This window comes from Prunus avium, chromosome 2 (genome assembly GCF_965620075.1).
Source record: "Prunus avium chromosome 2, drPruAviu1.hap1.1, whole genome shotgun sequence".
NCBI classification, from domain to species: domain Eukaryota; kingdom Viridiplantae; phylum Streptophyta; class Magnoliopsida; order Rosales; family Rosaceae; genus Prunus; species Prunus avium.
The window spans coordinates 36,767,354-36,781,826 of NC_142285.1; the positions used below are offsets into that span (position 1 = coordinate 36,767,354).

The window sequence follows — 14,473 nt, forward strand, 5'->3', positions numbered from 1 at the left end:
TGTACAAGACCAGTTGGATATGAAAGCTAATATCTTGAAGATGATTGTGGAGTTTTTCTAGAATTTTCGGAGCAGCCAATGAGAGCAGTCTTTGAAGTTAAGTCAGCATAAGCTGCAATCCTGTCAAAACTGTGCTGCTGTGGAAGAATGATTATTTCAAGACTTTCCTGATTTTTGCTCAAGGCGTGCAATATATGGTTGGAAAGATAAGACAAAGACCTACAATTTACATATTTTTCCCAAATTTGCTTGGAGGAGGAACGACCCCAAACGTGTGTACAAAGTAACTGACGTGTTATCCCAGTCAAAGTAGGAAGAAGAGTCGATTACTTACCCATTTTGGATTTATGTTTTAATTAGGCTTTTCTATATTTTTGGGCTGCTGTAAAATCCCAGCTAGGGTAGTAATAGACGTGGTGTTTTATTAAGCATGAGAAACAACTCCTTTGGGGGATTACACAAAGACTTGGAGAGATTGGAGACGTCGGAAGAGTACCATAATTGGCTAAGTTTTATTTTTCTTCCTTATGTTTTTGCTTATGCCGAATTCTATGATTATGCGTAACTAATTTTCTGTTGCTAGGGCATGATGTAGCCCTAGTATGATAATCTAGTTTTCTTATTTTACATATCTATCTATTGATTGCCGTTTGATGTTGGATTCTTAATAACTGTGTTTAATAACTTGGTTGATTATCTTGATGCTTGATCACCATCTAGACTTTTAATTGAGTTAATCGAATGCAAATTAGAGTAAATACCATACTTAATTTGAGGCTTGCTTCTTGTGATTAGGATTTGTAATTCGTCTGGGGTAAATATCATACTCCTAGGGATTACATGCTTGTTGGAGGTTTTCATTGATCTTAATAAGTTTCTATGTGTTCATATTTGACCTAAATACCATAGGCGAATTACATGTAGGAATATACGAGTTAGACTAAATACCATAAGTAATTCAAGAAAAAAGAAAACTAAGCAGCGACATCAAATGATTAATTAATAGGTAGTGTTGGAAATTAAATAATTAAAATATTTAAATTTATGGTTGAGTGAAAAAATACAAGAGTCAGTTTTGCTCGAATAATTGCATTGTTTCAAATGCAACTGATATTATTTGTTAGCATTCAAAAGCAATTGCTTTGTTGAATGCGGTTATCAAATATAGAAGCATCTTTTATGATGATACACATATGATAGCAGTGCATAAATGATTAGTTTGTTTAGATCATCAAGTATGCAATTTTCAAATATTACAACGTTTGTTGCTGGGCTTGAAATTTCAACCAAGTCACCCAACCACATAAGCAGAATAAGTGAGCAGTTTCATACTGTAGCAGTTTCTATGATTTTTTTAATTATGGAAAATTACATTTTGGTGGGGGCTGAATGTTATGCGAAATGATGTATATTCAGCATACATAATAGGACAATTGATATAACTTTCAAATTGACTTTGAGGATGAGGGCATGTGGTCACATCTCGTTGAACAAGTTAACTGTAACTGTTTGTTGTGTTTGCTAAATCCCATGTACTGGGTTGTGATTATGATGTTTGCAAGCATGAATTACATCAGTTTATTGTATCTATTTCACTAGTTGGTAAATTCATGGTCTTCATGTGAAGGATAAACTTGAATTATGAATGTCTGAATTCTAGAATCATGTCTGCATGTTTGGTTTACAGTTGGGAAAATCTCCAAATTATATATGCATGTTGGTGAAGAGATGCAAGCCATTGTGTCTAGACGTGATCCAACTAGAAATTTGGTTTTCAGTTTCTAATGGTTGCAGGGTGTTAAATCCTTTCATTGGGCTTCTGGCTGTTCATATCAAATACATTAAGAATCATATGGTGCTTGTTTCTAGTTACTCATATAAACGTATGTATATGAAGCATTGGGTTGACATCGAGATATGCAATTCATATATTGCAAATATTTGGTTTTGCAAATTTTCCTGAAGAAGGGAAAGCAAGTCAGTGTATTGTCTATATTTGACAAACACAATTGACGAATACTTCCAAGAAGAGAAGTAGTGTTGAAATGACCAGAAACGTGGTATATTTCTTTGTCTTACAAAGACAACAACTGAAATGTGGGGGCAAAGCCCCATTTTGTAGAATTAACTTTCTAACTGTGAGGCTTCAAACTACAATGGTTTGTATGAAAGGGAAATTTTCCATTAAATGGAAATGATGAGAAAAGTGTGGGGAAACACTGTGTATCTAGTTTCTTTATTTCGCAGGCAAACCTGGATATATGGCCATTTAGATGTGTTAGTCATGACTTTAAGGTACTTGAGGTACATTATCATGAACTATGGGGTACGTGAAGGATTCAAACAATGCTTTAGTTCTTTGACATAGACAAAGTACCTAAGTGAATATCTCAATTTAGATAAAGAAGTCCACAAAGTGATTGGCATGATCTGCAATGGAATGTGAATCCATAGCCTTAACAAGGGTGGTGGGGCGAGTAAAGTGGCTTCGAAATTTCCTAGAGGATATTCATGTGTAACAAAATTACACAAATGATGAGAATCCGAAAATGTGGGGGTCTATTGCAAAATTGCACTAAACGTAATTTGCAAAGTTCTTACGGTATGAAAATTCATTGGTAGTTTAATAGCAATCACAATTGTAAGAGAATTGTGGGGGGTGGCTTAATTATCTTTGTAATCTCATATTCGTGTAAGAATGGACAAGTAATTTGCTCTTTAAAAGAGATGATTAACGTTTATTTTAAGGTATAAAAAGGTTGATGACCCTACAAATACCTTAAATGTGGGGGAAGTCTACTGAAGAGTTGGCAAATTACTTCGTAAGTCCCTGCAAAACGTATGGAGGACTTTTTGAAAAATAACCACTCTCGAATGAATATAATTTCATAAGATGGAATGTGCACACCCATCAATTTATAGTCAACCTAGTGGATCCAAAATTTAACAGGTTGGACTAGAGAGTGAGTTGAGCATCGAGGGGAATGAGGTTAAAGCTAACATATTGAATGAATTGGCCGGGCGGAAACCAAACCTAGTTGATTGGAGATCCCATGGTCTAGGTTCAATAGGCAAACTGGTTAGGCATGATTCAAAGTTGTTACACACTATACCTTATTCCTATGGTGGAAGAAGTGTGTTGTCTGCAGAAGTATAAAGGGTACTTATGTTTAATGATGGTACTTATGTTTAATGATATTGATATCTTATAAATAAGAGGAATATAGCAGACTATTCTTAATCAGTGTGTCACCTATGTGAGAGTAGAAGTGGGGTCACTTTTATGAGAGTGAGATGGCTAAGTTCTCTAAAGCTCTCATGAATCCGGGAATTGTTCAAGACCAAAATGAACACAACTGCATGAACCATAATATATTAGGATTGGAGATGTGTGATTCCTATTGTCTCAATTTACTACTGCGGTGAACAGTTCAAGTTCATTATATCCACTGCGCCACCAAGTGAATCCGATAGGTATTCACTATGATAGGTTCAAGTCTAAAAGACACCTCTTCGGATGCATCTCTTTTCCATCAGTACTCTCAAATTTCTTCTTAAATTTTCACTCATGGGGGGATTATTGGAAATTAGATAATTATAATATTAATTAAATATTTAAATATTTAAATTTATGGTTGAGTGAAAAAGTACAAGAGTCAGTTTTGCTCAAACAATTGCATTGTTTTAAATGCAATTGATATTATTTGTTACCATTCAAAAGCAACTGCTTTGTTGAATGCAGTTATCAAATATAGAAGCATCTTTTGCAATCAAAAGTTGCGTCCATTGGTGGATACCTGATGGGTTATATATAAACCCATTACCTTCTTTACAAATAAGGAGTTTTTCCCCACTTATGCTATGTTAGAGTATCAATCTTCAAGTTTCCTTCCTAAGTGTCTTGAGAGTACAAATATATAATTGGTTCGCCGCCATAGTCTTCAATTGAAATGCTTCAATTTAGGATTATTGATTGTTGAATCCTGGCAGATAGACGCCCAAAGAACAGCGAGCACAAGGGCAAGGGCGAAATCTGTCTTTAGGACATTGCAATTCTTGCAAGCCTCAATCGCTAAAGTTGTCAGTATTTCTACACATTTGTGTTTGTTGATTTACATTAATTTCATGTGAATCTGTTGTATATTTGATGGTTACAATTTTGTTGAGAATTATTATAATCTAAATTCATATTTTATATTGTTCTGTCAACAAGTAGATGAATATGAGGCTAGATCAAATTACTAGTGGTGAATTCATTGTTCTAGTGCTTTTATCAATTTGAATTTCTCATCTTTGTGTTTTGTGACTTCTACTTGTTTTGTCTTTTAATTTCGTTGTTGATTAAATCATTCTTTCAAAAATCCCTTTTGTGTTTACGTGAGTATGCTACGTGTTTAATTTCTTGTTTATATAATTAGAGTAGTTAAAGTATTTTGTGAAGTAAATTAAGTTAGACTAATTGGAAGTTGAACTCAATTCTCGTGGGAATGACCTTGTATTTGTCATACTATATTACGATTGACCTTATGCACTTGCGAGTATAATTTGTGTTTAGACTAATCTTTATAATCTCCATTTTTCAGGTTGTCTAAAATTCACAACAATACAGCAAGTTCATATAAACAAAAATGTTCAAAAGTTCACCTCTTCCAACAGATCATCAAAATCAGACCACAAGAAGCCATCAGGTGAACCAACACCAACGCCGCCAAATGATGTGGCTGAGGTGGGTGTGGTGGCTGATGTGGCTGCTAGCTGCTGTACTTCAAGATCAGCACAGGACGGCTGCAATAAGAAACACAGACAAGCAAGCAAGCGTTAAGTTTTGAAGTGCTTCTTGTGCTGATACAGCAAGTTCATATAAACAAAAATGTTCAAAAGTTCACCTCTTCCAACAGAATATTAAAATCAGACCACAAGAAGCCATCAGGTGAACCAACACCAACGCCGCCAAATGATGTGGCTGAGGTGGGTGTGGTGGCTGATGTGGCTGCTAGCTGCTGTACTCCAAGATCAGCACAGGACGGCTGCAATAAGAAACACAGACAAGCAAGCAAGCGTTAAGTTTTGATGTGCTACTTGTGCTGATACAGCAAGTTCATATAAGCAAAAATGTTCAAGAGTTCACCTCTTTCAACAGATGCTCATCTGGGCCTTGAATCATACCAGTTGCAGCAGCTTGATCATCTTCAGAGTTAGAGGCGATTTCGCCACCAATAGCAGGTTCAGCTAATTCATTGCCGCAGATTGAAACATCCTTCAGCTTCTTAGAATTTGCTGACTTACTCTTCAGGCAGCAGAGAACAAACTCTTTCTTCTGATTGGGATTAGGACCCACACCCAGTTTGGCAAGTTCAGCTTTGGTGAGAGAATACTCATGTATGACATACTTGGTCTTCTTGGCACTGGGCACATGATCCTTAAAAGCCAAATACCTCTTCTTACCAATCACAGTTTTGGATAGTTCATCCTTGATCTCACGATCCCTGCATGTGATTTTATATTTGCCCTCATCTGTGGTCCTGTTGCAGCGATCTCTTTTGGAGTTCTTGTAATCAGGTTTGCTGAAGAAGACCGCTGAAATGCAACGCAAGCAAAGTTTTGGAAATTTGAAACCAACCCAAGTCTTTGAAGTGCTCAACAACAGAGCATCTAAACAAGATGATACATTTAGGCATACAACAAAATAATACTTGAGAAATGAGAAATGGGTAGTGAATGCAACAATAAACAAAATTTTGAAACCAAACTACTCAACAACAACAGAACCGATCAAGATCATAACTTTATAAATAAACAAACACATAGCAAAAATGGGTAGTGAAGAAAAAGTGAGAAAGATTAATGGGTTACCAGGCAGATCACGAGGCTCACGCTTGCAGACATGATCAATTACAGGGATGATGTCCCTGAATTCTGAGTCCTTCCCCTCTATTTGTTTCTTCAAGTAGTAGCCAACCAGTTCCTGTTCGGTGGGAGAGAAGGACTTAACCCCGGGTAGGCCTTTCTTCCCTGAAACTCCTTCACCCGTTGTGCCGCCTCCGCCGCCTCCTACGCCGCTTCCGCCGCCTCCTACGCCGCTTCCGCCGCCTCCGCCTCGGCCGCTCATCTTTCCTCCTGAAGCAACATGATCAAAGCCACAGCCAGGAGAAGCTGCCGCGGCAGCGGTGCTATGATCAGAAACCGAGACCATCAGAGTTGGAACCAGATGCTGCTGCTCAGCCCTAAGAAGAAGAGCCTCCAAAGCAACCCAGGTAGCACGGGCGGAGATAGAACCCTCCAGAGTAGCAACAACAAAGTGGCTGAGGGAGCCATTGATCAAAGAAAGCACAAACTGGTCCATCTGAATCCAGTAGTCATAAGCGGGATTGGTCGTGTTGGTGGGTTTACCGTCGGCGTCGAGAAGAAAGGCGGGAGGACACGTGGCGGTGCCGTCGACGAAATACATCAGGCCGTTGCTGTTGAGGAAAGGAATGATCTGCGCCAACCAAAGGGGGTACTTTGTAGGATCCAATTTCGCTGTGAGCGGCGGCAGTGCAGGCACTGGCTTGTCAGCAGCAGCAGCAGCAGAGGCAGAGCTGGAAGAAGATCCAGTGGTTGCAGCCATGGCCATGACAGAAAATGGAAGAAAGCCTGTAGGAGGAGGAGACACCAAGAAAAAAGGAGATTTTGGGCAGAGTGAGTGAGTGAGTGAGCAAGGATGCAGCAGAGTGGAAGTAACTTGTATTAATTGATCAGAAAAATAGACTAATTTTGACTGGTGTTTTTTTTAAAAAAAATTTAAAACTTTATATTTTTCCAGGTTTTTGAGCTGCGCTTCCCATACAAGCTTACCTGAGTCAGTGGAAGTGGGTCCCATTCAGTCCTTTCCCGCGTTTTATTATTATTATTATTATTGTATTTTACATTTGTTTCTGTTCTTTTCAAGGAATCTTTTTTTTTGTCGAAATTTTTACAAGGAATCTTATCCACCCCTCTTGTAGTAATTTTCTTTTCTTCATTTGCTCATTGATTTTTGAGGGGAAAACAAATACAATCCAGGAACATTCTAGACTCTTTATTCATAAAAATATTATTATTTGGGATGTTAAGAATCTATGTAAACTATAAATTTTATATTTAATTGTTGGCAATCATTTTTGAAGTTGTTAACGAGTTTTTACTTTCATTATGTTTTGTTTGCATTTTTTGTTAGTTACATAAATTTTAGAATCTATGTAAACTATGTTTTGTTTGCATTAACTAAGTTGATTTTTCTATCTATTTTAGTGCGTACCTTTTGTTTGAAAATTTCAATTTTGAATTGTTTTCTTTTTAATTAAAATGAGTTTTGGGTTTTTGAAGAACATTTTCTAGAGTTCTAAATTTATTTTCAAATTTTCATATGATAGAGTGATCCAACTTCAAACTTTTGTTAGGTATTCATCTTGAAAGTTTGGAAGTTGTATGTCGAAGTTTGAAAACCAAATTACAAGTTTGTTATGTGTATTTTATAGGGCTGCACATTTATACCGAAAACCCGACCGAACTGGCCGAACCGGATCGATTTTGGCAGGTTGGTTCGGTTTTTTTTTTTAAATTATTGAAATCGGCAGAAAAAACCGGCCGACCCAGAAAAAACCGATTCAAACCGGTTTGAATTTTTCAAAATCGTCGAAACCCAAACCGGACCGATTCCATGAAAATTGTCTAAAATTTCATAATAAGTGCAGTGATGGGGAGTCGAACTCTTTCCAAGGTGCAGACACAAAGCCCAAATTCCACTGGACTGATGCGTCTTCTTGTGAAATGTATGTACGATTATAATATTTAGTACAATCTAAAGAATTAAAACAACATTAAAAAAAGAGTTAGGTTTCCTACCCCACAAACTCTCCTTTTCCTATTCTTTTCTCCCAACCGTCACTTTCTTCTTCTCTCTCCATTTTTTATTTTTTCTTCTTCCTCCATTTTTTCTTCCTCCCGCCACTGGCAACACTTTCTCTCTCTCCATCAGATCTGCCTCTCTAACTCAACCTCCTCCCCCCAAACCAAATCCGTCGACTTCTTCTTCCAATCTCTCTTATTCTGTTAGTCATTGTCGCTCCCTCTCTCTCTCAGTCACTCTCGCAGCGTGGCTCTCTCTCTTAGTCAATCTCGCTCTCTCTCTCTCAGTGACTCGCGCTCTCTCTCTCTGCTCTCACTCACCTTCAGTTGCTCTTTTTGGGCCTCGGCAGAAACCCGCCAACCCGACCTAACCCTACCCGACTTATCGGGTTTCGAATTCATTCGAAAATGGGCCTAAAAATGAGGTGTGCGGTTTGCCCAATGGGCCTGCCTACATAGCCGGTTCGATGAGAGGTTTGGGCCTATACCCGACCCGACCCAACCCGTGTTCACCCCTTGTATTTTAAGACCCATTAACGCAGACAAGTTCAATTTGAAGAATTTTAAATGCATTTCATATCTCTTTTTTTTATTCGTAAAAGAAAGTTACAAACAAAAACATCTCAGGTACGCAAACTCAAAAAGGTCAAAATAAAAGGTGAAAGAGCACAAAAGAGGCAGCTCATGCTCCCACAAATTGGACGGGGAAAGGCCATGGCCCAAATTCGCAAGATCATTAAAGTTGGCCTCTCTAAACACATGATTCACATAAACCTCCTCACAAAAGGAGCACTAAACTGATATCTTGGATGAGGACTTGAATACTCCAAGGAACTGAGGCAGCTTTGTTTACACAGTCAATGATTAGCTTGAATCCCCCTCAATGAGAACCTTCTTCCAACCCCGATGGATCGCATAGGCTAGCACATCCCTAAGGGCAAGACATTCAGCCACTGTAATTGTTGTAGCTTCCAACCCCGGTGTGTTTGAAATATGAAATGAGAATATGTTAATATATCATAACACACAAAATTCCATTCAACACTGAAAGGTTCTTAATATACAAAATTGACAAAGATACAGTGCACAAGGGCCGCAAGAATGCTGCACAGGACCGCAGCATTTGATATAGGCCAATTACAAAAACAAAATCAACAACATTTACAAGGATACCAATAATAATAATACAGTTTTACAATGATTGTAGGGGTTGGTTGTTTCTGCTTGAAGGTGATAGGTTTTAAACCAATCATAATCATGCAGTTTTACAATGATTGTAATTACTACTCCATTTAGGAAGGAATCTCGAACTTCCATACCAATAACCATAACGTCACATTAGCGTCTGGTCACTGTATTATATATCGAGACTCCAGCAGCCATGTAGAAGCAGATCCTGTATAATGCCACTTCCAGAACAATAGAGTGCGGAACGAAAGCCTGAGTATAAGGCTAGAGCTAGAACTTGGGAACGAAAGCCTGAGAATAAGGCTACAGCTGGAACAAAAGCCTGAGAATAAGGCTAGAGCAAGAACTTGGGAACGAAAGCCTGAGAATAAGACTAGAGCAAGAACTTGGGAACGAAAGCCTGAGAATAAGGCTAGAGCTAGAACTTGGAATCAAAATATTATGCCATGCCCTATCCGGGACTTGCTTAATGGTTTCAAGGTGGTGCTTCCATTAACATCAAAAGAACCCTATTGTCACCTGCTTCGAACTGTATACTTCCAGGACTTGGTTTTCAGGTGAAGAGAGCAATACAATACTCTGCACCTTCCCTAACCTGCAAACAGAGTTACAGAAATCACATTAGTGAAAAGAGGAAAAAGCCTCCTCAAAACTTCAAACAAGAGCTTTTATTTACCGTGAGAAAGCCATAAAGGCTTCTCTTCATGTTTTCAATTGAAAGTCTCTCACCTTGTCTTGTGATACAGCTTTGCAGTCGGATTCTTCTCGGAGCACCTCCTATGTGTGAAGACATGAATGGATGCTGCTTGGTATTGAGTGTGCTATGATAAAGAGAGTACACTATTTGAAGAGAATTGCCATGAGAAATATTTGTGCTTCTGTTGACAGGAGAGACGTGGTCTCCAAAGTACTGCTTTTGAGAAAAGAAATCTAATTTGTTTTGTAGATAGGGGTGATGTGCTACCCTTCCAAGACCTCTTGTGGTTTACTGATGCTCTCCTATAACTAAAATGTTGCACTATCTATGTTGCAGCAGCTAATGCAGAATAAAACTTTTACCCATCCATGGAGTAATTCAGTGTTCCTTTCACTTCTTACTCCACTATCGCTATCATAGACTCCTCCCCATGGATCCGGTAGATTAGAGTCACTGAAAGTAGTGTATGTTGTTTCTTCACAGGATAATAATCCTGGTCACCAATGAAATTATTCAAGAACTGTGGGAAAATAATCGTAAGCTCCAGATTATCTGGAGACTGCGACTCACCACTGCATGTCAATATAGTTATTGGCATGCATAACATCTCCCAGTTCTGTGTTCCTTGGTGACAACAGTGTGTAATCCTGTGTCAGAAATGGATGAAAGATTGATCCCAGATTTTCTTCTGTAAACAGATCATCGAAATCAGACAAGAAGAAGCCATCAGATGAACCAACACCAAAGCCACCAAATGATGTGGATGAGGTGGGTGTGGTGGCTGATGTGGCTGCTAGCTGCTGAGGTGGAAGAAAGGTTGAATCCATATTTACTCCAAGATCAGGACAGGACGGCTGCAATAATAAACACAGACAAGCAAGCCTTAAGTTTTGAAGTGCTTCTTGTACTGATACAGCAAGTTCATATAAACAAAAATGTTCAAAAGTTCACCTCGTTAAACAGATCATCAAAATCAGACAAGAAGAAGCCACCAGGTACATCAAAGCTACCAGGTAAACCAACACAGGTTGAAATATCATTATTTTCTGTAGGAGAAAAACCATTTGGAGACTCTGACTCGGCGCATTCATTATGATTCTCAGTGCCAAGCAGAACATCTTTGTCTGCGAGATGCTCATCTGGGCCTTGAATCATATCAGTTGCATCAGCTTGATCATCTTCAGATTTAGAGGCGATTTCGCCACCAATAGCAGGTTCAGCTAATTCATCGCCGCAGATTGAATCATCTTTCAGCTTCTCAGATTTTGCTGACTTATTCGTCAGGTGGCAGAGAACTAACTCCCTCTGCTGATTGTTTTGAGCACCCAGTTGGGCCAGTTTAGTCTTGGTGAGAGAATACTCATGCATGACATGCTTGGTCTTCTTGGCTTTGGGCACACGACCTTCGTAGTAAGACAAAATCCTCTTATTACCAATCACAGCTTGGGATTGTTCAGCCCTGATCTCACGAACCTTGCCTGTGCTTTTATAAAAACCCTCATCTGTGCTTCTGTTGCAGCGCTTGCTGTTGTTGTATTTGTAATCCGGTTGGCTGAAGAAGAACGCTGAAATTCAACGCAACCAAAATATTGGAAATTTGAAACCAACCGCTGCTAAACAAGATGATAAATTTACGCATACAACAAAATGGTACATTAGAAATGAGAAATGGGTTGCCCTTTTCAAAAGGGTTGAAATCGAAATGAAACACAAAACAAAATTTTGAAACCAAACTGCTCAACAACAGAAATGACAAAGATCATAACTTTATAAATAAACAAAAACACTGTAAAAATGGGCAGTGAAGAAAAAGTGAGAAAGATTAATAGGTTACCAGGCAGATCACTAGGCTTGTGGTTGCAGACATCGATTACAGGGATGATGTCCCTGAATTTTGCGTCCTTGCCCTCCATCTTCTTCTTCAAGTAGAAGCCAACCAGTTCCTCTCCGGTGGGAGAGAACTTATACCCGGGCAGGTCCATCTGCTTTGAATCTCCTTCACCTGTTGTGCTGCTGCTGCTCATCTCTCCTCCTCCTGAGCCACACCCACCAGAACCTACCATGGCAGCGGTGCCATGATCAGAAACCGGGACCGGAGTCGAAAGCAGAGCCGCCAAAGCAAGCCAGGTAGCACGGGCGGAGATAGAACTAGCCACAGTAGCAAGGACAGGGTGGCTGAGGGAGCCATTGATCCAAGAAAGCACCAACTGGTCCATCTGAATCCAGTCTTCATAAGCTGGATTGATCGCGTTAGTGGGTTTTCCGTCGGAACCGAGAAGAAACGCAGGCGGACAAATGCTGGTGCCGTCGACGAAAGAGATCAGGCGGCGGCTCCTGAGCAGAGGAATGATCTGCGCCAGCCAAATGGGGTAATTGGTAGGATCCAATTTCACATTGAGGACAGACGGCAGAGCAAGAGCTGGGTCATCAGCAGAGGCGGCAGAGCTTGAAGAAGATCCAGTGGTGGCAGCCATGGCAGAAATGGAAGAAAGCTCTGCGAGAGCCCCAGAAAGAAGGAGACTAAAGTGAGAAAGCAAGGCACCAGAGTGAGTTGTAATTATAGGCCACCGATTGTAATTTGATAAAAATATCAAAAAGACTAATTTCGAGCTGAGCGTCTCAAACAAGTTCATATGAGTGAGTGACGTGGCATGGCTTGCGACATACCAGTCGGTCCCATCCAGTACTTTCCCTCCTTTTTTTTATTGTATTTGGTATTTGTTTATGTCCTATTGAAGGAATATAATGGACCTGCTCTTGGAAGTTCAGAGAGATTGGTAATTTTCTTCCCTTCGGGGAACATTCTAGACTTCAGATACGTGGATCAGATCAAAGGCTTTTTGAGAATAAGCGATATTGTATTCATGAATCAAGCCCCAGGCTAAAAGCCATACAAACCAGAACAAGAACCAAAACGGTTACAGATACCCATAAAGGGTTAATACAGATGTGGACAGTAGTCCAAAGGAGGAGGACACCGGAAGCAAAGGGCACTCCGGACATGGCCATAGCAGGCCAGAGAGAACAGTACTGGACAGTAGTCCAGAGAGGGAGGACACCAAAAAAATCGGGCACTCCAGTCATGGCCACAGAGGACCAGAGATAAAGCGGTAAAAACACCGCAGGCCAGGAAAACTCCGGCATCGAACAGTAACAGCCTAAAGCCAAACGCCAAGGCACCCAAACTACAAATACAACAAAACTTAAACTCTTACAAGCAAATACAAGAAGAGACTGAACAAGCAACACTCGCAAAACGAGTTGAAGCACTAAAAAACCGCAAGAAAACTGCAGAAAAACAGATCTGCACCGCAAGCTCGACAACTCCAGGGAGAGCCGAGAACACCCAAGCCGACCAGGCCGATGAGCAGTCCCGGGGAAACGAATAGATCTGAGTAGATCTAAACAGGAGCACCAAAACAGAGCCCACCACCGCGCCGACCGCCGAAAGAGCTACCAGAAAACCACGAACCCACCCAAAATCAGCCACAGTAGCAGTAGAAAGATGGGTAAGAAGAGATCTGGACCAAAAGTCAAAACTAAAGCAAAGCAAGAGAAAAAGGCGTGGAAAAGTAAAATAAAACCCCAACAGGGGAAGCGGGAGGCAAAGGAAAGGAGGGATGAGAAGAAGGAAAGGGAGTAGAAACAGGACGGGTTGCACCAAAGGAAATGGCCACCAACCCCCAAAGGGGGGCGGCGGCTAAGCTTTCAGAGAGAGAGAGTTTTTCTTTTAGCTAGGGTTTGGGATGCCTTTTCCAGCAAAGATCAAAGGCTTTACTCACCCAAGAAGTTGAGTAAGCACTTTTGGGCTCTCGATCAAAGCTTTATCCAAAGTATTATTTGGGATCTTAAGAATCTATTTAAATTATAAAACAGGTTTAGTTTCATAATTGGCATTCATTTTTTTAGTTCTTACAAGTTTTTACTCTTGTCTTGCCTATGTAGTTATTTGCATTTGTCGTTAATCCATTAATTAAGTTGAATTTTCTTTCTTCTTTTAGTGCCTACTTTCTTATTTGAAAATTTCTGCTCTGTTATATATATATATATATATATATTTCTGCTTAAAATGAGTGTTCGGGTTTTTGAAGAACATTTTTTGGAGTTCTAAATTTACTTTCGGGTTTTCGACCGAAATAGTCCCCCAACTAGTGATTTATTATCATTTTAGTCTACCAGCTAAAATTTTCATTTAAATAGTCATTCAACTCTTTATTTGGTATCAAAACGGTCCTATCATCAAATATTCTGTTAAATTGAGGGATAAAAAAAGTAAAATATTATTTAAAAAATTAAACAATTAAAAACTGAAATGCCAAAACATCTAAACCCCCACACCCCCAAAAAAAATCTGACTTTCCCTTCCTCAGCAAGCAAGCACAGTGACTTCCATGGCTTCCACCAAAAATCTAACTCAAACCCATCAGTCTTTTACTTATTCACTCCCACTCAAAGAAATATGAGTGAGTGACGTGGCATGGCTTGCGACATACCAGTGGGTCCCATCCAGTACTTTCCCTCCTTTGTTTATTGTATTTTGTATTTGTTTATTTCCTGTTGAATATAATGGACCTGCTCTTGGAAGTTCAGAGAGATTAGTAATTTTCTTTCCTTCTCATTTGATTTTTTAGGGGAACATTCTAGACTTCTGATACGTGGATTAGATCAAAGGCTTTACTCACCCAAGAAGTTTGAGTAAGCACTTTTGGGCTCTCGATCAAA

The 14,473-nt window shown here is 39.5% G+C and overlaps 1 protein-coding gene across 7 annotated transcripts in view; it reads right to left on the reverse strand.

The window, feature by feature from the left end:
* LOC110746340 (uncharacterized) overlaps positions 1-13,557 on the reverse strand; it is a 31,459-nt gene extending 17,902 nt beyond the window's left edge. For 4 of the 7 annotated variants that reach the window (XR_015833953.1, XR_015833954.1, XM_088249327.1 and 1 more), the window contains exons 1-4: positions 11,586-13,557; positions 10,703-11,316; positions 4,887-5,027; positions 4,645-4,785 (exon numbers count right to left, since the gene is read on the reverse strand). Coding sequence is in view for 4 of the 7 variants with exons in the window: in XM_088249327.1 (XP_088105453.1) it covers positions 4,645-4,785; positions 4,887-5,027; positions 10,703-11,316; positions 11,586-12,384 (1,695 nt within the window). In the remaining 3 variants the exon portion in view is untranslated. Of the gene's footprint in view, positions 1-4,644; positions 4,786-4,886; positions 5,028-5,128; positions 5,653-5,853; positions 6,758-10,702; positions 11,317-11,585 lie in introns of those variants that run through there. The other 3 variants (XR_015833955.1, XM_088249329.1, XM_088249328.1) reach the window with 3 other exon arrangements.
* Between the last annotated feature and the right edge of the window lie 916 nt (positions 13,558-14,473).